Below are 23,521 nucleotides of genomic sequence, written 5' to 3' on the forward strand. Positions count from 1 at the left end.
GAGAAGGCGAAGATAACCAAGGTCTACGATTGGACGTCGTTTGATCTCAAGCTAAAATCAGCATTTCTTGGCCAACAAACTGTTGCAGAACCAAATGGTACTTGTTAATCTTGTTTCCTCCAGCCATCCCACCGAAGGCTCGGAGAGGAGTTTTTTTTTTTAATCTCAATTTTGCTCCATATATTCCGTAGGCCAATGAGCATTTCCTGACTAGGGTCCCCACGTCGTATTGGAACACTTGTTCCTCTAACCCTCACCCGTCGGCTTTCTCCCTTATGTGGTTTGGGTGCTTCTCGCAGTGGGTCTAGCATCTGTGAATCACTGAGGTTAGACATGGGCCCAGCAGGCTTTATGTGACAGAATTTCTAGGATCTTGCAGCATGTTGGACCTTGATGCTGAGCATCGCTTCCTGAATCAGAATGTGAATGATCAAAGGTTCCAACGACACGATTCACAGGGTGGACACTTCACCTGGGAGGTAATATAACAGACATCACAGGTCCGCGAAGGATGTGTTAAATATCTAAAGAAAAAAAGTCATGAACTGTCCAAAGATTTCACATTTTGTTCAAAGCATTGCAAACACTGTGGCTCGGTTGTCCAGCTTTTGGAGATGGCTCATCATTCGTCAGGGCAGAACTGGCATTTCATGTATTCACACAACGCTAGTGAGCATTCAGTATCAAGCTTACTTCCCCCATTGTATTGGGACTCTTTCGCAAGTGCTACAGCACCTTCGTCTCAGGACCTCGTGCGCACAGCGCCCTGGCCGAGCCAAGACAATTCTATGATTCCTCTTGACGACTCTATCGTGGCATATCCATATCACAGTTCGCTGTCGGATCCCACCCTATACTACTGGCCTTTCTGGAGTCCCTGGGAAGCCAGTTACTGGTTTGCCGACTCTCAAGAGTATTCCAACTGCTACAGTCTTCCTCCCCAAGCTGTTTTGGAAACAACTCCATTTGCATTCGTTCATGACGCCTTACATCAACAATCCACTCTACCATATATCCCCAATGGCAAAGGTTTCGATGCGGGAGTCGTCGACCTAGGCTTCCTGGCGCCAGATGAAAGATACATTGTCGAATCGAGGCTGGAAAACATCAAGTGGAAGTTTATTCAAGTGGGATATGCGATATACTGGAAGCCCATGACCATATCTAGACTGGCAATGAAATTAAGCAGGATGCGAGAGAAGCACAAAGTCCTGGAGCATATCATACCAGTGAGGCCGCATGGAGGGTTGAAAGCTTCATAGACGCTACGGAGTGTTCTGCATGGGACTGGACATGGATTGCAGCAACATGTTATAAGGCGCAATCCGCAAGGCCTGCTGGAAAACTGTCGAGTCATAGATTTTACCATAGATCAATACAGTACTGCACCTACAACAGAGCAATCTGTTGTGGCACCGGTTCATTTCACTTTCAACATGCATGAGGCGAGGCCAACGCGACTCCAGCGCCTAAAGTAAAACTCAAGCAAAGGGCCGGTGCCAGGAGCCGAACACTTATGCATTTCTGTCATTAGTTCGCTGCTGGTCAAACCTTGTGTGCCGAAGTTGAGGAGTAACGCAGTTGAGCACGAAGCTGATATGCCCTGATCTTGATCCCCAATTGCTGGGTGCGAATTGCATGGTGAAAGGGGAGTCTGGCGATTAGAGGCCCTTGAACAGTTAAATGACGTACTTGTCCTCATAATTCCGCCACCAAGCCTGCTGCTTAGTCACACGAGAGTTGATACCAACTCCTCAAAGGAAAGCTCAGCCATGAAGAACTCGCTGGCCAACGCTAGGAGCTCGGTATCGCGGAAGATATAGAATCCTTAATTCGCAACTTAGCACTGGGATGCTGAGTTACGGTGCATGCCAGGATTTCTATCTAGTTCCGGATTGTCTAGGAGCTTCACGTTACAGCTGAAGTCGTGCTTGTCGCAGACTATCACGGGTAAGCAGCGACTGAGTGGTGGGTATTTAGGTTGGGCAACCAAAGGGCCCCAAATTGCTGCATTGATTCAACGGTCGCGTCGTCTGCCATCTGAGTCTTGTTGAGAGCGTATAGGTACAGTTAAAAGCGGCCACATACCGCGTATAGTGAAATGAGAGAAAATCGATTGTACCAATAAAACAGCCAGATATATATAAGTGGGATCGGAGAATGATACTATACATTCACGCAATAGGCAGAAATTGTGGAATGAGAAACATTGCTCTTGTTGACGAAAAGGGTCATAGGGCGTCTGAGTAAGAGCACTAGCCAAGAATAGAACGAGGATATTTCAGATTAACGTATACTTGTAGATTTGACTGGCAGTATGATCTTAGGCTCACCTAAACTGTTGATAAATACCTCAATGTCCTTGCTAAGCTCAACTAGTCACCAACCGTCTCCGAAAGGATACTTCGTCGCATGATGACTCGCCGTAAGCCCGAGAAGGTTTTAGCCGGCAAAACGTTTCTACTAACAGAGAATGCAAAAAGGGTTGAAGGACTCGAGGATAAAATTAAGGAATATGAAGGCAAAATCCATAAAACTATAAAGAATATATCTTGCGTTGTTTGCTTGCCAGACGAACGTGTAGAATTGTGGGAGGTTCCAGACAAAAAGAAGAATAGCCCAGTATGGAGAGCTTATCAAGCTGGCAAAACATTTGTAGATACTACCTCCTTCGATTCTTTAACTCACGACATCGAATCGTGGAGACCTACTGAATTCATCCCGCCGGTACCTACACAACAGACTCAACGGAAGAGTTCAGTTTGTTTGGAAAGGAAATCCTTGGTCCTCGACACTATATCCGTCTCAAACAAAGATGCGCCGAATGATGAAGCGAGTGGTCCTGAACGGTTTACTGCGCCGAACATTTCAAAGTTGACTCTGCCAACTAAAATGGCCGTGGAAGAGCAGGCGTCTTCAGTTTCCAATTCAACTGCAGAGGGCTTGGGAAATATCCAACAAAAGCTGCAATATTTAAGGACAAGCCTTGACAGCCAGATGGACAAACTGACCAGGCTGTCAGCAGAGAACAGGTCATGGGTGCAGGCCCTCAACGATATTGAACAGGTAAGCTGCGATTCCGGTTACTATTATCTCCAAGCTCAACTGTGGCAAGGTCATCATAAGGATCGAGGTACTGTCTGAATCCGATAATGAGGACTCATAAAATAAGCAAGGTCCAGGTCAGTTGTTGGGTAGGAGAGTCGTCGGTGGCACTCATTTAGTGTAGTTTTGCGAGCAGGTAGTATTACCAATCTACTCAAACTAAATCGGCGATATCATATTGCTCAACAGGGCTTTGATTGGGCCCACTCCGTAGAGAACAAAGCAGGTAGCAGTCTCGATTTACCCTACAGATCCCCGGACCTCATACAATAGAAGCCTTCCAATAAATGCACTCCTGCTTAGGCACCAATCTTCTCACTATAGCCAGGTTCGTGTAGAGTCTCCACAGCCACAGCTATATCGAGAGCCAGGTTGTTGTTCTTGCATACATACATACATACATACATACATACACGTGTATATAGATGATCACAATTGCATCTCCTTTACCCATCGAAACTAATGATGACGCTCTATGGGAGAGGGTCTTTTTGCAGCACTCTATGAGGATAAGGTGACGGACGAGCTCAGATCAACCGTCAACACGTTCCAAGTTCGTTAGAAGGATATCTCATCATTATCATGGACTTCGGAAAAATCTGAATTGTACCAAGAACTATGCTCAAGCGGCTACAAAGCCAATAAAGACGGCACCCAAAACAGCCGCAGCAGCGGCGACGCTTCGCTGGACGTCTACACTAGCCGCGCTATTGCCGCTGCCGTCACCGCTATCGCTGCCTTCATTCAGGTGTGTTACAGCCTCTTTCATAGCGCTCAGCACTCGAGAATTCACTTCCTCAATCTTGTCTGAGATCAATGTTTCTGATCCGTCAAAAGCTGTGCTGATGGCGGACGCCTTATCCTTGATTAGCGTTTCACCATGGTCCAGTAAGCTGCTGCCCTTCTCACTTGCTTTGCTCGCAAGCAGTTCTAAAGAAGAAAGCAAGCTATCGAGGTCACGCTCAGCGTTGCTGTGAGGGGGTGCCGTGATCGTGGGACTAGTCGAATCCATCGTGTGAGATTTCTCAACCGACCCTCTGTCACTATCCAGATTGATTAGAACATGCCTTGAAAGGAGTCATATACAAGTAACCGACGTCTTATGCGGGGCCTCTTCGGCCACTGCAAGGTTCACCAAGGTGAGTGCGAGAATTGTGTAATAGCGCATATTGATCAGGCACAATCGAGGACCAGATGGGGCGTCAGTAGGAAGGGTCAGCTCAGGAGAGCGAGCAAGAAGCTCGTGAATGTATTTTATACTGGTGCCTCTCACAGTGCCTGTTCAGAAAGAAGAGTTGGCCTCATTGGCAACTGTGACACTTCGTTACAATTATAGCATCATTTTGTATACGATGTTACATCATATATCCTTACTGGAAATTTGTGGTCCGGAGTGTTTTGGGCTTAACCTGCCGCCGTTCTAGTCTGCATAACGCATCATGTAGGGTCATGCTGACTCACGTCTGTGAATAAGAGTTGCATATACCGCAGGTTGACTCACAAGTAGAAGGGTAACGCATCGTATGTTGCTAGAATTAAATTCCCCCTCTACGTGGCGGACCAATCCGAAAATATCTGCCTTTACGGAAGAGGAATTCGATAAATGAGAATTCGCTTTCAAGAAATCTATTAATACAAAATTTACAGACGTATGTACACATGACTAGATTCGCGAATTTTCTATATATAAATAGGGAAAACGAACGTTGTTGAATTGAAGGCAATCTCACGGGCACGTCATGCAAGCCAAGGCGCCCTAAGATTGAGCATATGGGTCAGAAGCATACCGTCAAGAACACGATTTCACAGCAAACAGATGGATGAATATACCTAACTGTACCCATGGACCAAGCACACGTAAGACATGAGAAATATCTCGCGTGTGACGACCCGAGCGTCATGGTGTCTGGCTACTGTCGCTTACAGGTTAGCTCCATATTTCTGCAGGAATCGAATTCACACGTCCGGGTTCAAGAAGCTCAAGGCGAAATTGTCGTAGAGTAGCTAGCTCCTTTGGAGAAATAGATCTTTTAAGCCGTGAAATGTACCCAAACGCTTTGCTCCGTATTCCACCAACCTTGACTACAACATGGTTCGTTCAAAACACAGCTCAGCATTCCCCAAGGTGACGCCCAAGGTGACCTATCCCACCGATCATACTTACATCGTGGTCTTGATTCTCTTTGCCTGCATTCTTTATCTTCTTGAAGCATTATATAAAAAGGTTCTTTCCCTCGCCAAACTTGCTTTTACTCAGCAGTTCGAGAAGAAACAAAAACCTCAAGTAGGCAATGTTTGAGTACTAAAAACCAACCATAAAGCCTTTACTCTTATCCAACCTTTCAACAAGCGAATCGCTGCTCGTGTTGTGCGCCATTACCATACACAACTGAGCCATGCCCCAACATAACACAAAGCCCAGCTGCCCCATCATTAGGCAAGTCTCTGGTCACCGCGGAAATTCTAGTCAGTATCGAGGGTCAATTTTTGAATGCGACATCCTCATTATAGGTGCCGGTGCTGCCGGCCTAGCGGCGGCGGCAGCCGTGCAAGACCAAGGGCGCAGAGTTATCCTTGTTGAGAAGGAGGACTATGTCGGCGGCACCACTTTCAGGTCCGGTGGCTGCATGTGGATGCCCAACAATTTCCGTATGCAAGAGCTTGGGATCGAGGATAGCAAAGAGCAGGCTGAACGCTACATTGCCGCTGTAGGGAAGGCTACAAGCCCATGTCTCGACGAAGACATTGTCCTTCGGGATCTGCAGAACAGACGGCTGAAGGCTTTCCTGACGCAGGGACCGGAGATGGCAAAGTATTTCAGAAATCAGGGTTTTCGCTGGATGGCCACCCCATCCAAGTTTCCAGATTATCACCCACATATGGAAGGAGCGGTCGCGTATGGCCGCACTTTGGATCCTGAAGTTTTCGATGCAGCGAGTTTGGAAGGCTGGGTGAGATACCTTCAAGTGCAGGAAAACGTACCTGTTATTTCCCGATTCGAAGACTTATGTGTCTTGACGAGGCGGCCTTTTTCCACGGGCTGTGCCACTAAAACAGTGGCTCCGCCTCAGGATATGGAGAGACCGATGTCTATGGGTCAGTCGCTGATCGCTCAGCTCCTCAAGATATGCAAGGAGCACAGCAACGTGACCATCTGGACTCGATGCGAGCTACAAGAGCTCTTGGTATCTGATCTTGATGGCAGGGTGATTGGAGCAAAGGTCCTGTGTGGACGTAGCGAAAAGCCGGTCCACATCCACGCATCATTGGGCGTGGTGCTGACCACAGGAGGTTTCTCTCAGAATCAGAAGATGAGAGATACATACCTCGGAATCGGATCTACCGACGGAAGAGCCTCAAAGATATCAACCATGGCGGGTTGGAGTCTTGCTGCTCCCGGAGACATTGGCATTGCGCTTCAAGTCAGCCAAAGGCTTCACGCTGACAGTGCGCAGCTAGACCAAGTCTGGGGTATCCCCACCATGATCAACCCTGGAACAGGGAAAGTAACGGAAGCCATGTTTGCCATATCGAAGCCTTTTTCCTTCGTAGTAGATGGCTATGGACGCCGTTTCTTCTCCGAATCCCAACCTTACGGTGCTGCTGTTAGGTCCATGTACGAAAGGGCGAAGAAAGGCAGCAGGACAGCCGAATTTTGGCTTATTTTCGATGACAAATACATGCAGGCATATCCTATTGGGGGGCTCCAAAGTCCATGGTTAATTGACCAAGCTGTCGAAAAAGGCCTCCTGGTACGCTCAGATACCGTTGATGGTTTATCAAAGCAGATTCTGGTACCAAATCAGAGTCTACAGGCAACCTTGAGTGAATGGAACGAGATGTGCGACGGTGGCCGTGACAAGCACTTCCACAGGGGCGAGGATAGATACCAGCAGTTTATCGGCGATCCAGATGTCACACCAAACCCTTATATGGGCCCCGTCAAAGAGAGCCCTTTCTATGCCATCAAGATCTTCCCTGGAGATGCTGGCACAAGAGGTGGACCTCTAACTGACGAATTCGCAAGAGTGCTTAGGAAAAATGGCGATGTGATTCACGGCCTGTTTGCTGGTGGGAATGCATCCGCTGCCCTTCTTGAATCGCAAGGCGCGGGCACGACGCTCGCTCCTGCAATGACTGAGGGTTTCATCGCCGTGACTTACATGTTGTCTCTGGCTAGTGCAGCCAGTTCTAGCTAAAGAGTCATATATGTCAGGCAACTTCTCGTCCAACAAAAATTACATAGTAGTGTAAGGGATGCCAGCAGAGCAAGCTGTAGCAAGACGCTCTTTTGTAAAAGTAGCCACCAATGGCTTACTACAAGATGTCCTCAACTTTATATACATACTTTTGCTTGATTGCTGTGACTAATTACTCGAACGAGCATCCATAAATCGCGCCCTTTGATGCAGGTGATGTATGCCACCACCGTGTTGAGAATAAGATGAAGATCATGTTCTACATTAACACCTCGCTGACCCCCTAGCAAACAATTCATCTAGCAAACAGTCATTTTTGCTATGTCTCCGTATCAAGGAAGCGATTATGTCCTTCTTTGATAGTGAATTCTTGATGCAAACCCCAAAAATGTCTTTACAGCTCCATAGTTGATGCCCAATACTCAGTGACCCTAGGGAGATCCGATGACTTGCGACCTATTTCACAATAGAGACAACTTCTTTCCTCTTGTCGATGCTTATGTCCTCCTACTTTAGAAGTAATGCTTTTTGCCATGTGACGTCCCGAGATAGTGGGTGTCGCTCGGGTCTTGTGCATCATACTGTTGGCTTTAACCGTTAGAGTTTTGACGATGTCTTTTTCTGGACGCATTGGATACGATTCTATAAATAGTTTAGTGATGGATATATTATAGGCAAAAGATCCCTAACTGCACTGCCACTTCTTACCTTTCTTAAGCTACACTTACACCCAATGATTCAGAGTGCGGCACGACAGAAGTGAAAGAGAAAAGAGAAGGTGTAATGCTCCGGCGGTAGACTAGAGTCCTCCTCAATTGAGCCTGACAGCGACACAAGTATTATGTTGGTTTTTGACGACATTAACCATTACGTGATGCAGCATCCCAGTTAGACAAGCCACCAGCCACTGGAAGTCAAATGGGACGATTCAACTTGGTGTGACTTTCCAAGTTACGTGAGAAGCATTTTAAAGAAAACACAAATGAATTACTAAAACACTCCGCAGCCGGACCGATACTAATCTCATACTCCACCTGTATTCAACAGCTACATTCGGAGTAGTGTGAATCTTATGGATGTATATTCGTGGGCTGCTTTATAAATAGCAAAGCATCTGCTACGTATATAAGTGATGCAATTTTACTGAGCGCATGAAGCAAAACCTTACTTCACAGTACGTGTATTCGATCCATTGGTGCGGGTTGTTGTATCCGTCATGGTATTTTGCAAAATCTGCCCTCATAAAACTGGTTGAAAAGTTAAGCATAAATTCACTTGGTGTATCTGTCTGGCAACGCCTTTGGTCGCTAGCATCTGTAACATTGAGCGGGCTCCACCATGGAGCAGGGTGTGACCACAGCACGGATCTGCCCAGGGCGTCACTCCAGCGAACATCACGCCGGGAAGAAAAAATGCGGACATTTCAAGGATCCCTATTCCTAGTGTTCGAAGGAAGCTTGAACCCACCCAGCCGTCCGAATGTCGATACTTTGGAAGGTTTTGTGGCTCTCCGTAAACGATGGAGTTCTTCATCACAAACACGCTGATGCACAGGATGTGTCATTTGAATGTATGCTTGTGGGACGCATCGTTCTGGGTAGGCGTTGAAAAAACTATTGTAACCTCCGTCTAGGATGTAAATGTCAGGGTACAAGAGAGCCGGGTACCGCTCGATATCATATTGCCGATCATTTGACCGTATACGATCTGCCACTAGGGGTGAACGATACTGCGAAAATTCGCAATACAGGCAAATGGATGTCCGCCCTTGATCGGACTTGCCGGGAATCAAATCATCAAAGAAATTTGTATCTACGATGCTTCCAAATCGTGGCGCAAGACTAATCGCGCCATCAATGTGGCCTCCCTCATATTCGTACCTAAAACGGCAGTCAACAATGATCAAACGATCGAAGCACAGATCCAGCTTGCGATCTATGCAACCAAGAAGAGTTTCTTTCGTGATGCGCGGGAAGCTGTCGGTATAGCTGAGAGGTAAGGTTGGAATTTTTTCACGATGATTTAGCTCGTCACTTTCTGCCATAATAGGAGCTTGCATGTTTTTTACCTAGTGGTACAAAAGGGAGAAAGTCAAGTTATGGTCTGGCTCTTATATGATGGAGTCAAGGAAGGCTCCTCAATTCCGCACATCATCAAAGAATCACGTTTCGATAAATAAAACTGGTACCTTTAGCACCAGTATCTTTAGCGTAGGTCCAGACTGCGCTGCTAAATTTATTGATATATATTATGGTCTATGGTCAAATTCTATTGAAAAGTACGGAACAATGATTTAAGCGACTTTACTGTTAACGTGTCTAGGGTACGGATTCATGCGGCATGGCTGACTCTTCACGTCGGCACAGTTTTTCTTTTCAGATACTCATACGGTACGCGTCCCCACCATTTATGCTCACGACGCGTTGACAGTGTCGTCAGTTTCCACCAATCCATATTCTGTTCTACACATCAAGTTCGATGAGACGAGGTTCAAAATTGCGTTCAATTTTGGTAACTCTAGGTTTCAATAACCCGAACGAGTTGCTTGGGGGTGAATGGCAACGTGGTTGGTAAGAGGATTCACCCGGTGGAGCGGGGCCTCTGGTGGAGACTATGAACTCACAAGCTACATGAGTTCACAAGCTTCATGAGTTCACACGCTAATAGCTAATTTCACACGCTAATAGCTGATTTTACACGCTAATAGCTGATTTTACACGCTAATGGCTTAGTTTGCATGCTGGTATCGCATTCGAGCTTGGCGTATCCACTGGATATTCATGAACGTCAGGGTAAGGTAAGATGACGGAAGAGTCCGACAATGTACCTATCATGTAACGCCCTCTCTACTGAGCACATGGCGGTATCGGTTTAGGTCCAGAAATCTACATTGATAGTACATGATGTGTCTGGAAAGACTGTTCATCCGTGGTCGTGGATCCTCATCAACCGCGGACTAGTGAAACGTGTTGGTGAAAAAAATAGCCTCGTCGCTTGGCCGCTGCTATTCACCGTTTTTCCCTAACGGATAAGGTCTGACTGAGTCTATAACCATATGGTGCCTGTCATTGGGAAAACTCTACGAGAGAACCACAGGTGTCAAAATCGACTACATTGTAGAAGGCTGAGCGTTTCGAAAGCACCAAAGTTGATTATTGCTTGCTGCGCAGCAAGATAGACAATTCACATCATGAACCATTTCATTACTGCTCTGCGAGATAGCTCGTTCCTGCAGGTGGGTCGAGCGTGGGAACGCAGAGAAAATGGAGAGGGCGCTAGTTGAAAAGAGGTTTAGTGTGAAGGGATCCCGTTGGTACATACATCAGTGACCCGCAATTAGACAAGGCAAGGAAAAGAAGTACCATCTTTGTCCAGAAGTCACATATCGCTGAACGAATTGGACATTACAGATGCTGGGGGTCCTTATTAAAAGTCAAGACGCGTCTGGGAGAGTGAATGGCTTTTATAACTTCGACCAGTTCTCATTTTTGTAGCCACGTTAAGTCGCGCCCTATCTTCACCATTCTCATTGTCTTTTTACGCCCCATAACCTTATACGTCCATACACCATGCCACCCCATGAGCATCATTTCCAAATGCCTCCTAACCATAATCCCCCGCCCAACTTTCCTCGACCTCCTTTCCAACCCCATGTATTCCAGCCGGGACTGCCCCCAAATGCAGTACCGCACCCCTTCGTCCTACAACAGTGGCCATCGTTCGAAAAATCCATTCATGATGCTGTGTTTCGTGGGTTTGAGCAGTACGTTTCCGGCTCATCCCGTTCGGTCTCCAATTGCAAAGGTGGACTTCCATACCTGAAAGCTAAAGACGAAATAAGAACCAGTCATATGCCAGAGAAGCCAGTTAGAATATCTAGAGAAGAAGCCGAAACCTTGTTCTCTACATTTTGTGGCAATGTCAAAGCCTTGCTACAAGAGCAGTCATCAGGGCTCCTTAGGGCACTAGATGAACACAAAAAGTCCTCGGAGGAAAGGACAACCAGCTCTGACATTGCGGCGCAGGATATGGGAAGAGTGATACACTCGACCGAAGCGTTGCGACAAGAGCTTCAGAGTTTGTCCGCCACACTCCATTCTGAGATCAAAGCTCCCATGCAAGAGCAAACATCAGAGATGCTTACGGCACTCAGTGAATACAAAAAGTTGACGGAGGCGACAATGACTACCTGGAGTGTGACAGCGGAGAAGTTGGAGCGAATGGCGCAGTCGATTGAGATGTCTACAGAAGATTTCAAAAGCTTGTTTACACAAGACCGAGCGAAGCAGTGTTCTGAGATCAACACCCTGCTAGCAAAGCAGTTGTCTGAGTTCCAACCTCGGCCGGCACCCGACACCATGGACAAAGCTTCACAACTAATGGAGGAGGTTAAGGACCTTCTGTGTACGCTCCGAGGAGAACGGGAATCGTTGCAAGGGGATCCCGAGCCGACAAGTTCGCAACGCATCAGCGGCCATACCAACGTTGGTAAACCAAGTCGTATCACAAGAGCCCATGCAAGGCGCCTAGCCGGGCAAAAAGATCCACCGGGGCAACGCCTAACGGCAGAAGGGCGAGGGAAAAAAAATCCAAGAACGATCGGAAGGGCCAGGAAAAAGTGATACACAGAGTCACGTGGTCTACTGACAGAGAGTACAATCTTGATCATCGTAAATAGAAATGTTAGCTCAACAACTTTGTGGACCATTATCACTATTGTCGACGCGTCCAACTACTATGTGCTCAATCAATAAAGGACTTCCCAATGGCCCAGTATGAGATGCATGCCAGTGAATGTTTATGTTCATGTTGTTAAAGGTATCGTGACTTGTCTCAGTTTGGCCATTGCCCGCAGCTTGCCTACGTGCTAATCGACCTGGATCTTCAACATCATCTTTCTATACTCATTCTCGGGGAAAAGATCTCCCATTGCCTACTCGGAGATGTCAAGCCTGTACAGCATGTCCTGGATGCAGAAACAAACACTGGTGTCTAGGCAAGTGACTTCACCGACGGGGAATTTCGAGGCACAAATGTGATGCTTCGTCCATTGTCATTCCCAGACAAGTAGCTATGCAGGCCACCTCTGAGAAGCTGCAAGAGACGGAGATGAATGCCAATGTTAGGCCGGGGATGAGAGAATTTCCCTCATGAAACGGGTCAGATGGTCTGTATGCACAGTGCCAGTAGGGGGTAATGCTGTTGGCAACGTTACTAAAGAGCAAATGTTAGCAGTAAGAAATATTAATCAAGATATAAAATGACAGGATAAGGCAAACATAGTTATAAGTGCAGTGTTTTCTGATGGCTAAAATACCTGTCCCGAAACAGGTTTTGACACCGGAAGTATTCTTATCACGGCTCTACTACTAACCCTACGGGTGAGGCCAATGTGATGAATGGCAGGATAGAGAGTTCTGCCAGTTCCTGTTTTTTGTAAGATCAGAGTTAAGCACTAAGAGTAGGTTTCACACCACACTAATAGCCGAGTTCACATGTTACATACGTAAGCGAGGCCCCAACCAGAAGATCCCATTGTTGAGTCCTAAATGGTGATTCTTGATTCAGCAGGTGTTTCTTTCACTTGCAAAACATGATCCACTCAAGGGCCCGATTGCAACTTGTCGGCCTGGAAGCCATTTCACTACTCGCTTTCGCAGACGATGCATAGTGAATTACTGATGTCATGCTCCCAACCGCTTCTCAGGACGCACCAAGATTGGTGGTTCATGTTCCTAGTTCTGTATACTATAACAGAGGCGGCGAAACTCTTTCTCACCATGGCTTTAATATGATCATTAATTACGACTGAATCTTGCACAATGGCACTGCTTACCCTTCTTCCAGAACTTTATTACGATGTTGCTTCTTACCTTACCTGCAGAGATCTATTCAACCTCGGTTTGTCCCACAGGCGAGCACATCAGATTACAGATCATGTACTCTACCTCTTTGACTTTAAAAGAAAGCGCTCCGTTGCCTTGGTTTGGGCTGCTGTCTCAGGCTGCCAAAGAACAGCAGAAAAAGCCCTTGAAACCTACAGGCAAGGATGCCCTGATCATGGCCCTGCCTGCGAGTGTGCATTCCAAGCTAAATTGGTAGAAGCACTTGGTATAGCTTCAATTTGTGAACATGCCGGTATTATCCGAGCGCTTGTGAACAATGGAGTTGATGTGGATGTCCGCCACAGAAGCTTGCCGAGCGCTCTGGAGATTGCAGCAAAAAGTGGCAACTCAGATATCATCGAGCTTCTTCTTGAAGCAAACGCAGACGTCAATGCCACAAAGGCTGGCTTCCCAAGCGCTCTACAATTGGCATGTTTTCACGGCCATCGAGAAATTGTCCAGCTACTCCTCAGCCACGGTGCTAATATGGACGCACAAACGCAGCAGTTCCCACCAGCGTTTCAGGGAGCGGCAAGCAAAGGGCACAAGGAAATTGTAGAGCTTCTCCTCAACAACGGTGCTGAGATTGACGCGCACGACCAAAGATGCTCCACAGCACTTCAATGCGCGGTGGCTACTTGCAATAAGGGACTTGTCGAGCTTCTGTTAGATAATGGTGCTGGTATCGATATTCAGGGTGGAATACTTCCAAAACCTGTAAACATCGCCTCCGCAAATGGAAATTGGAGGATCCTCAAGCTATTTCTTACCAGATACGTGGATGCTCAGGTTCAAGGGGATATACTGGCAAGAGCCCTGGTAGTAGCAGCACTTCATGGCCAGAGGAGAATTGTTCAGCTTCTTGTTCTGAATGGCGCCAATTTGAATCAGCAAATTGAATCATCGGGTGCAGTATTGCTTTCCACGGGCGAACAACTCACAACAGCACTTCAGGCAGCCGCAGCAGGCGGGCACAAGTCTGTTGTTAAGCTCCTTATCAAAAGTGGCGCTGATGTTGGCGCGCCTCATCATCGATCTGTGACACCACTCCAAGCAGCAGCAACTCGAGGCCATAGGGGTATTGTTCGGCTACTGCTTGACAATGGAGCTGGTATAGACGAACATACTCGATACTCCCCTACGGCCATCCAACGAGCGGTTGTCAACGGTGATAGAGAAATGACCGACCTACTCCTCCGTAGGGGTGCTGACGCCAGTCTGCAAGGTGCACGGCTTGCACCCCCGCTGTATATTGCAATAGCCATGGGTCACAAGAGTATTGTTCGCCTCCTTCTAAGCCATGAATCTCACATCAAAACACCGAGCGAACGTTACGGGACCGCTTTGATGCTAATGTTGTCGCTGCGTCATCGTCCCGAAGACCAGGTGCATAGTCATGACGGATCTGTCACGGCGGATTATGACAGCCGTCTTTTACAAGCGTTAATGCTCGAAGATCGACGATATGGCGACGAAGAGAGCAAGTTTGCTGATTAGCGGATGATAGCTAGGAACACCAGAGTAGACTTTTGCGAATAAGACGTACGAAAAAGATTACTAGAGCTTCGCTGATATAGAAGATGCACCATGTATGGCTTGGTGTAGCTGCCTATTTGGGCATTGCGGGCGAAAGGAGCCAGACATACATAACCAAAACACCATCCTTGATGACTTTTAGACTCTCACAATCCACTGCAAGTATCCCTCAGGTTGTAATATATGTTGTATGAAACAAAGGTCACTTGTAGAGAGTATTTCCAACAGATTATATAGAATTTTCGCGTAAGGAGGATAGGCTTTCTGAGTATTGTATCGTGGGAGTTGCTATGAACGTATCTTCAGTCATCTAGCTTTCATGACAGAAACCGCCCGATTTCGGCTTAGGAGAAAGAGCCGAGACCGAAATGTTTGACTTTAGGAAATAAGGGCTGGGAGTGACATCCTCCTTATTCTAGAATAGTGTACAAGTTCCGTGTTTGAAATGATTGAGTCCGTCGTCCAACCTCGATAACCTTTTCACCTTGTCTACCCTGTTCAACCTCTCCAATCTGTTCACTCTGAAGAGCCCTGAAGACATTCCAAAGAATCATCGTCGACCCCACTAGAAGAATAAGTGATTCCATTACAAGTAGAATGATAGACCAACTTGGAAAACGAGCTGAGTGCCAGAGGAGCAGGCCCACCAAGAACTGAATTGCTACGAGGCTTACCAAAGCCATTGGCAACCACAACGAGATATTTGAGCGGTTAGCCGCTTCAAAACGCACCTGAGCAAGGTTGACACCATCCCGCCTACCATTCCTTTGTTGGGTTCCATAGGCAATCGAGAGTATGACAGTGACTATAATGTTAACCACAGCCACTATAGTCGTACCCAATAGGAGCGTTGACGCAAGATGAGATATAGTTTTGTAATCTTGGTCTACGGCGTTTCCTTGGTGGATAACAATGTATAGGCTTAGGCAACCAAGAAAGCCTGCGATGATGCTGGAAACATTACATAATTCAAGTGCTTTAACACGCCAAATAGGAAGTAGGCGGCCCATTGTTGAACATAAAACCTCTACATCATATTAGTGACGGTTCAGTTCTTCTTGCTTTTATAATCCCAGTGAGCGTTGTTAAATAGGGTAGAGTATTCCAGAATATTAATAATTAGCCAATTTATAAATAGCGGTAATGCGAAAATCGTTATAAAAAGAAGGTCTAATGTACACGCTAAGTGAGCATACTACGGGTTGACTTACCAGGATTGAGAACAAAAGGTATTTTACAGCAAGAAATATAAGTTCCTCAAATAATTACAACAAAATAAATATACTTATAATAACAGGTGCTCTATAAATTATACAAAGAAGTAGCAAGAATGATACATTATCTTTCAGCATCTGCCCCCCTGATACATTGCCGCATCGTACGGGTTCAGCGACATCTATCTTGCATATAAATCTGTGACAGAATGACGAGCTTTGGTAATATGTCCTGCGGTGAGGATAAGTTTGGTCGGCGTTGAAGTTGTGATGCAAGCGACGTTTGGCCGTCGAAGCCGAAGGCTAAATTGCCGCGATATTGTACTAGACTTACAGGGCTTTTCAGCTTCAGGTGCAGGATAATATAGATGAAACTTTAGCTAGTGGGGACAAGAGTGTCCAATACGATTTATTACGCCTGGTAGCATATTTTAGTCGAAATGACACTCATCACTAACGTATAGACATATTACATATGTTTTTGACCTTGTCTCCTTGAAGCGTATAAATGTCTTAAGCTTAATAAACGGCCACGCAGACAACCCCTAACCGTGCTCATTGTGCAATGAACTTTGGAACATGCTTAGAAACTTCATTTCCTGCAATCCTAGACGAATCCTTTTTCTTCCTAGTTTCCCCCTTACTCCTCGTTAGTTTGGCCTTATGATTCGTTGTTAAGAAAACATCATGTTCAGGATGTCGCTGAAGTAAGGATTCAATCTTTTCACGGTCGTTGTTGACCTGCATGAGTCTATCGGCTTCTGCCTCGTCCTTCATACCATAAAACGTATTGCCTATCACGAAAAGATTTGCATACATGGGCTCCGTCGTTGATAGGTGTTTGCGAAGAATACCAGCCCACTTGGCTTGTTCATGCCTTGGAGTAGAAATGTCAATGTGATCAAAAGTGAAGGGTATCGGCTTGCATTGCATTCGATAAGACGATCTCACCGCGCTGTTGCGTTGATGTGCAAGAACCGTATCCTTCAGATTGCACTGACTAGCAATCTTATCGGAAGCAATGGAGAGCGAGAGGAGGCCCAAGTTGTTCGCCTGATTGATTGAGTTCAAGCCCCAACCAGAGTGGATGCCCTCTAAACTTAACTCAGCAGACTGCGCGGTTCTTCCACATATTGAGCTTCGTAACGCCACAAGGTCAACGCCTCCGTTTTCGGTTTCCAGTGGATATTCACGATAGATAAAACCAAATAGAGACAGCAAATGACCCACGTCACATTGATCCAGCGCCTCGATATATTCGCCATCATTACCCGAGGAGAGAAGCGTTCCAGGCTGTGATTGGTGGTACATGCTGTAGCCACCCAGCTTCCAGCATGGCTCGTCTTCAATGCCCTCTCGTGAAGTGTCCACCATTTTAAAGCTTCCGCCGGACTCATTGGTAGAAATATAAGTCCGAACAGGTGCCGAAGTAAGCTTGTATGTCGCCATGCTCGTTGCACCATCAGGAGCATTCTCATATCGTAACCGGGGCATGCAGAGTGTGATCGGAATCTTGTATTGCCAACAGAGCCTAATCAAGATTTGCATAGAGGCGGAGAACGATCCCACGATAATAGAGCAGCCATTATGGCGTGGGTTTTTTTTGTTGGCTTTTGAGAAGTGGAACATCTCTCGTGCTTGTTCTGGAAGGGTCTCCCAGGCCCGAGGCTGTGCACCAAAAGGGCTTTCTGGGACCCCATTTGTCAAAACTTCAGCAGAGAGCTTCTCAATAAGCTTGAAAGAAATATGGGTAAATGTTGTACGCAGTGGATACTCGGCATCATAATATTCTCCCATCCCAGCAGCACGTTGTTCCTTGCTTGTGGCGACAAGGACATCTCCCAAACGACGGTAATAAACACTCAAACCGCACTCCATAGTGCTGAGTACACTGAATGATGCAAGTGTCCGCGCAGAGCCAATAAACGTTGTCCAGTCGGGACCTATGAAGTTGATTATCGATTTAATGATGTGTTTGTAACGGTCAGAGTCATCAACATAAATATCTTGGACCTTGAAAACTTTGGTCCAACGTTTGTCTTGGGCGTGCTCGGCGCGATACCCGGTAACGAGTGCCTTAAACGTCTCCAGGAGTTTGCTGTCTCTTAGGTACGTGATGACAATGCGGCGAAGGATCAAGGCCAGGAGGGCGGTCTCGTGACATCTTTCACCACCAACTCTCGCGTCCAAAGAGCCCCAACCGTCTTTTATGACGCCGTTGATAGTCCATTCGCCTGAGACAAGGAGGTTGATGGCGTACTCAAGATCACGCTTCCTAAGAGCGTCCCAAGCATCAATGTCTCGAAAGTGAGCTTTTCTCATCGCTCCATTCAGGTTGCTCATCGAAGGGGATGTGTTTGAACAGGGACGAGGATTGCTTTTATTTGGCTGACTTCCGTGCGCCATGGTAAAATATGGATCTTCCGATTTCAAGTCTGAGATAATACTTGTAGAGGCACGACAGGTTGTGCTGTCAGACCCTTAAGTATCTCCATTGGACACAGGTCTCCGAACAAGTCATACTGAAAAGTTATGTTGGATGGAGGCGACACGGAGAAGATCTTGAACGGGAGCATATCTGAGTTAACCAAGGCCCGCCTGTTAATTAACATACATTCATGCTAGATATACCCATGCTTTTCACTTTAGTTCCTATCTATTTCATGTAGCCCAGAGTCTAGAATATCCACTATTTCTCATTTTCTGTTGGTAAGACTTTAGTGCATGATGCTGGCATTCACTGGTACTCTTGGCTTCCGTATAGCAGTATGTACACGAAATTGAATGAAATCGCTTACAGATAAGTGTTTCACTTTGGTCCATATCATTGGCTGTTGTGGAAAGGCAAGGTCAATCGAAGCTCAGAGAGGCCTGCTTAAGTAATTATCCCTGTGAGAGTTGAGATTTTCAGCAAGACTTGCGAGCCATTCACTGTGTATACTGGAATTACTTTCGGAGAACCGTATCTCAGCGAATAATCGGAAGAAGTGAAATTGTTATAAAGCCAGAAAGACCATTATCCAGGACCACAATATAAAAATACCCAGGTAGCATCATCAACCAACATGCCGCCAAACTATCCTAACTTCGTTTTTGTAAATACCCTACAGAAATTCATACTTCTGCTAGATGACAACTAGTGTCATCATGAATCTTCCATCCCTTGAATCATCATCTTCTCTATCGCGGAAACCCACGAGCGACGTGCAACTGGCGACCAGCAGCGATGAAGATTCCCAAGCGGCCGATATGAAAACTTCCTCATCTACATTCTTCATACGAAGGGTAGTCACAATTGCTTACCTATGCGGTGTGAACGTTACCAGTAATGCATCCAACGGCCTTACGGTTATTGGGCTTCCCCGACTAAAAGAAGATCTTGATCTTCATCCGTCTCTTGCCTTCTGGCCATTGTCAGTATATGGACTGGCCACAGCATCAACTCTGCTCCTCACCGGTGCTATCGCTGATGTCGCAGGACCACGTTCAGTGAATCTTCTGGGATGCATATTTAATTGTATATTTATAACTGCTTGCGGACTCGTTAGAAATGGAGAGCAGCTGATCATCCTGAGAGCCTTACAGGGCCTTGCCGCTGCTCTGCACTTTTCTACCTCTGTGGCCCTTGTTACTCTAGGGCAGCCTCAAGGACGAGGGCGAAACTTATCCTTTGCTTGCTTGGGATTAAGCCAGCTGTTAGGTTTCTCAGCTAGCCTCATTTTAGGTGGCATACTGGTCGACACTATTGGCTGGCGGTGGGGATGGTACCTCTGTGGAGGTATGACCCTATTGCTATTTGCCGTTGGATGGTGGTCTTTACCAGAAGCCACACAGCCTATCTCGCCACGAGCCAAATGGCAAAATATAAAAACACGAGTTGACTGGGTTGGCGGATTTCTCGCATCGTCCTCGATGAGCCTACTAACATACTTCTTGGCGTTAGTTCACCGGCGTTCTTATCTGTTCAAGCACCTACTGATCACGAAACAGCATCATCAGTGCTGATATTGATCAAATTCGATCACCCGGAAGTCTCTTGGCCGTCAGCCTCAGTTTAGTAACTGCCGTTCTTTTTGTTTTCTGGATGCATTTTCGGGTCAAGAACGGCCAGGTAGCCCTGATTCCGAATGAGCTCTGGAAGAACGCTTCTTTTACCAGCATATGTATCACGGTAGCATTGTCATTTGCTGTTCTGAACTCTCTAGATCTTGTGACGAGCCTTTAGTAAGCAGAAACTGAACCTGAGTCACAACATTTTCCCAACTGACAGCGTATGCTAGTTTTCAAGACATCGAGCATCTTTCCGCCCTCGAAGCGGCTATACGCATGCTTCCAAGCACTGTGGTTGGCCTCGCTCTCAACATTACAACGGGCCTTGTAGTTCACAAGATCCGTGCCAACTGGCTGGTCGCTCTCGCTTCTCTCCTGTCCGCTGGCTCGCCCCTTCTTATGGCTTTCATCCAGCCGGACTGGCCTTACTGGCAGTGCGCTTTCCCTGCACAGATCCTCATGCCTTTTTCTGTTGATGTTCTATTCACAGTCGGCCTCATAGTCATAACAGAGGGTTTTCCGGACGAAAAGCAAGCAGTTGCTGGCGCTGTTTTTAACACTGCTGGGCAGCTTGGTAACACAATGGGACTGGCTACCATGCAGGTCATCTCAACATGGGTCACAAAACACGAGAGAGCAAAATCCGCGGCACAAGCTCTAATGGAGGGTTACAGAGCGACATTTTGGACTATGCTAGCCCTCTTGTTGATCTGCACCATTGTAGGAGCAACTGGGCTTCGCCAGGCGGGCAGAATTGGATCAAAACATCATTGAGGAAAAAGATGTGTAACGTGGGGATTATGTCTGCTCATAGTATGTCTCTCTAGTCGCTCAAGAATGCAAAGGGCTCCAGCAAATAGCAAAAGCGCCTTCCTGGGTTCTATGTCCTCGTAATTGTTAAATTCGAATATGGACGGTTCTACGTCCCTGGTAGTGCTTAGGCTACACGGAGGTAGCCTCCAAATACCCCGACCAAATCATGCACTCCTTAAAGCTGGAAATAAATATGAGGTATGCTGTAGAACACTATAGAGGCTATGTAACGAACGATATCAATAGTCTACCATATCATCAACTTGAAAGGTATCGCCAATGTCGAAACATAAATACATCTACTCAGTATCGGAGGTTAACCATGGTAACAAGGTCTTGTTGAACACCATAATGGAACACAAGGCAATCTTCAAATCTTTGTTATGTGAAGCTATTGGTGATACATGCGTCGGCGGATAGCATGGATACCTATGATGGCGAGTTAAAGCAGTGGATATATGTGTTTTCGGCGGCGGTGGTTGTGATATTAAATGGCACAACAAGAGCTGTTCAAAGGAAGTAGGTAACGCCTAATATATTGAATCAGAGAGGGGGGGTTGGAGGGACAAGGGCAACAATGGTTGGGGCCGGCAAGCTAAAGGGAGGATGTTCTCTGACGTTTCTGGGGCTAGAGTGCTTCTGGGCATATGGCTTTCTAACTTATTTGTTTAGATACATCGGGGCGTCAGTTATGCAAGTTTATCAAATTCACAGTGTACAATAACTAGCGTATCATTTATCAGCAATGACTGTTTCTGATTGTGACAGTCTCCACAGCCTCCCTACACCCTTCAGCCACACAGGTCTCATTCTGTCTTTCTCCATATCATCTCTTCTCATCACTTATAAATATCATGATAGCAACAGTAATTTCGGCCAAAATGTGGTCACACCGTCATTCTCTGACCACAGATGAACAAGCATCTTGCAACCTCATCATGCATAAAGTTGACTGGAAAGATTCGACTCCTGAGCGCCGGCTTGCAATTATGAATCTCATCGAGAAATATCCCCATATTCCCCACCCCGCCGGTGATGATACTGCTGAACCACCCTCGTCCTCAGTGCCTCCGAGTCAGCGGCCTGACATCCCAGGCATGTCATCCGATGTGTTTACACAGCCAGCTTGGAATGCTTCCAGCAAGACACGCAAAGCCTGGAGAGAGGGGTGTAAGTACAGGGCTACCGGCTCGACTCGTGTTCATGGCAACGTCCTGGCTGATATTGAAGTACAGGTCCACCCGATCAGTTCCAATATCAAGAGCAGGGAATTCCTTCAACACCACGGTTAAAGAGAATCGTGGCACGTCTGCCGACGTCCAGTCCACCGGATGTCCGTGAAACGCAACAAATACCTGCTCTAACCCCATCAATCCCCCAGACAGTGACCCCTACTACTTCTTCTCATGTCTACCCAGTACCATCACCTCCTCCGATGAGCTCAAACCGAGCCACCACTGAGCTCAACAAGCTTCTCTCTGAACTGGAAGAAGCACGCAACCGCTTCCATCGATTGCTTCCTCAAACCGTGGACGCTCAAGCGGAGATGGAACGATGTGAGACTAAGGTCAAGCAATTTTACATGGCTAATGGCCCTGGTGTTGTGAGCAACCAGTAGGGGAAGAGGAAGGCGAAGAAGACACGGGAGAGAAAAAGAGGGCTGAAAACTCTAGATGAGAGTGAATATTTGCATCAGAAGATTGGTTAATACTTGCACTTACCCAGGTCACTGAATACAAGATAAAAATGGCCCTAGGTCACACGTGTGGACTACCGCCTGTGATGCCATACGTTGCAGATGTGCTTACTTTCAACAGTCACTCGTCCTTGACCGTCTGTTCTCCATCACACCGCTCAATAATCTATTCGTCAAACACGTTAATTCAAAGCTATTGTCACTAATCCGCGGTGTCATTCCTTACAGGTTACTTGTACGTGTCTCCACTGCTCATCCAAGCAATTGTCCACGATGAGTGTTCTTCGTCCGACCTCAACCCCAAATCTATCGCGCCGACGTTCACTTTCATGACTAATAATCAAGATTGAACTTTGACCCTCGTCTTTACAAATTGGAACAGTACCTTTTGATGTTACTATATTCAGGCGCATACAAGTAACTTGAACGTGCCAGCTTATTGATTGTTACAGTAAAGAAGCTTCTGGGGCCGAGTTCCACCCTACGGTCTTACGCTTATACGTAGCTTTGCTGCTTCACATAGTGACTCACACAGACCTTGATTTATAAGCTTCGGCCTGTCTTATGGTGTGAAAAGAATAGAACTTCTCCATACTAGAGCGTTTTGGCATGCGTTTGTCCCTTTGTTCGCCGACTTTTCTAGTCGGCTTATCTTTCACTTACGATATCTTCAAAATATAAACTCAGCGCACATCTCTCGGAAAGTTTGTGAATGGGTTTACTGATCATACTGGCTTACGTTATCGAAGAGATCAGTAGAAAACAAAGAGCTGATTAATTCACTATTTAAGGCAGCTCATTACTGTGGCTTCTGTAAAACAAATTAACGTACACGATAAGCATGCCGATCAGACAAGCATGCCGATCAAAAATCTCAACCTTCTTTAAATAAATCGCAATAAAAGCACCATAAACCATCTAATTAATTGATTCTAGTTACTATACTCATCTCCAGAGGCCTCAATTCCCTCCTGACAGGTTCTTGCATTATGTCCGGTCTTACCGCAATTTCCACATCGCCGA

General features: G+C 46.5%; 10 protein-coding genes across 10 annotated transcripts; 7 read left to right on the forward strand and 3 right to left on the reverse strand.

Moving 5' to 3' along the window:
• Positions 1-614: 614 nt before the first annotated feature.
• On the forward strand, positions 615-1,262 carry FOIG_16310 (uncharacterized protein; the record flags this gene model as incomplete). Its single annotated transcript, XM_031217747.1, has 1 exon — positions 615-1,262. One exon carries the CDS (start codon positions 615-617, stop codon positions 1,260-1,262), a length of 648 nt encoding a protein of 215 aa, XP_031052516.1.
• Positions 1,263-2,892: 1,630 nt separating this feature from the next.
• On the forward strand, positions 2,893-3,166 carry FOIG_16311 (uncharacterized protein; the record flags this gene model as incomplete). The annotated part of the gene is made up of 2 exons (XM_031217748.1): positions 2,893-3,066; positions 3,101-3,166. 2 exons carry the CDS (start codon positions 2,893-2,895, stop codon positions 3,164-3,166), a joined length of 240 nt encoding a protein of 79 aa, XP_031052517.1.
• A 561-nt stretch (positions 3,167-3,727) lies between these two features.
• FOIG_16312 (uncharacterized protein) lies at positions 3,728-4,117 on the reverse strand (the record flags this gene model as incomplete). Its single annotated transcript, XM_031217749.1, has 1 exon — positions 3,728-4,117. One exon carries the CDS (start codon positions 4,115-4,117, stop codon positions 3,728-3,730), a length of 390 nt encoding a protein of 129 aa, XP_031052518.1.
• A 1,384-nt stretch (positions 4,118-5,501) lies between these two features.
• Positions 5,502-7,334, forward strand: FOIG_16313 (uncharacterized protein; the record flags this gene model as incomplete). The annotated part of the gene is made up of 1 exon (XM_031217750.1): positions 5,502-7,334. One exon carries the CDS (start codon positions 5,502-5,504, stop codon positions 7,302-7,304), a length of 1,803 nt encoding a protein of 600 aa, XP_031052519.1. The 3' UTR covers positions 7,305-7,334.
• Positions 7,335-7,698: 364 nt separating this feature from the next.
• On the reverse strand, positions 7,699-9,348 carry FOIG_16314 (uncharacterized protein; the record flags this gene model as incomplete). Its single annotated transcript, XM_031217751.1, has 2 exons — positions 7,699-7,760; positions 8,772-9,348. The coding sequence occupies 2 exons, from the start codon at positions 9,346-9,348 to the stop codon at positions 7,699-7,701; spliced, it is 639 nt and encodes a 212-aa protein (XP_031052520.1).
• A 1,145-nt stretch (positions 9,349-10,493) lies between these two features.
• FOIG_16315 (uncharacterized protein) lies at positions 10,494-11,834 on the forward strand (the record flags this gene model as incomplete). Its single annotated transcript, XM_031217752.1, has 2 exons — positions 10,494-11,792; positions 11,815-11,834. The coding sequence occupies exons 1-2, from the start codon at positions 10,874-10,876 to the stop codon at positions 11,832-11,834; spliced, it is 939 nt and encodes a 312-aa protein (XP_031052521.1). The 5' UTR covers positions 10,494-10,873.
• Positions 11,835-13,364: 1,530 nt separating this feature from the next.
• On the forward strand, positions 13,365-14,686 carry FOIG_16316 (uncharacterized protein; the record flags this gene model as incomplete). The annotated part of the gene is made up of 2 exons (XM_031217753.1): positions 13,365-13,380; positions 13,422-14,686. The coding sequence occupies 2 exons, from the start codon at positions 13,365-13,367 to the stop codon at positions 14,684-14,686; spliced, it is 1,281 nt and encodes a 426-aa protein (XP_031052522.1).
• A 1,808-nt stretch (positions 14,687-16,494) lies between these two features.
• FOIG_16317 (uncharacterized protein) lies at positions 16,495-18,282 on the reverse strand (the record flags this gene model as incomplete). Its single annotated transcript, XM_031217754.1, has 1 exon — positions 16,495-18,282. One exon carries the CDS (start codon positions 18,280-18,282, stop codon positions 16,495-16,497), a length of 1,788 nt encoding a protein of 595 aa, XP_031052523.1.
• Positions 18,283-19,086: 804 nt separating this feature from the next.
• On the forward strand, positions 19,087-20,763 carry FOIG_16318 (uncharacterized protein; the record flags this gene model as incomplete). The annotated part of the gene is made up of 3 exons (XM_031217755.1): positions 19,087-19,877; positions 19,930-20,163; positions 20,220-20,763. 3 exons carry the CDS (start codon positions 19,087-19,089, stop codon positions 20,761-20,763), a joined length of 1,569 nt encoding a protein of 522 aa, XP_031052524.1.
• A 977-nt stretch (positions 20,764-21,740) lies between these two features.
• FOIG_16319 (uncharacterized protein) lies at positions 21,741-22,420 on the forward strand (the record flags this gene model as incomplete). The annotated part of the gene is made up of 2 exons (XM_031217756.1): positions 21,741-21,972; positions 22,038-22,420. 2 exons carry the CDS (start codon positions 21,741-21,743, stop codon positions 22,418-22,420), a joined length of 615 nt encoding a protein of 204 aa, XP_031052525.1.
• Positions 22,421-23,521: the final 1,101 nt, after the last annotated feature.

The sequence above is a fragment of the Fusarium odoratissimum genome, assembly GCF_000260195.1.
Source record: "Fusarium odoratissimum NRRL 54006 unplaced genomic scaffold supercont1.76, whole genome shotgun sequence".
Classification (NCBI taxonomy): Eukaryota; Fungi; Ascomycota; class Sordariomycetes; order Hypocreales; family Nectriaceae; genus Fusarium; species Fusarium odoratissimum.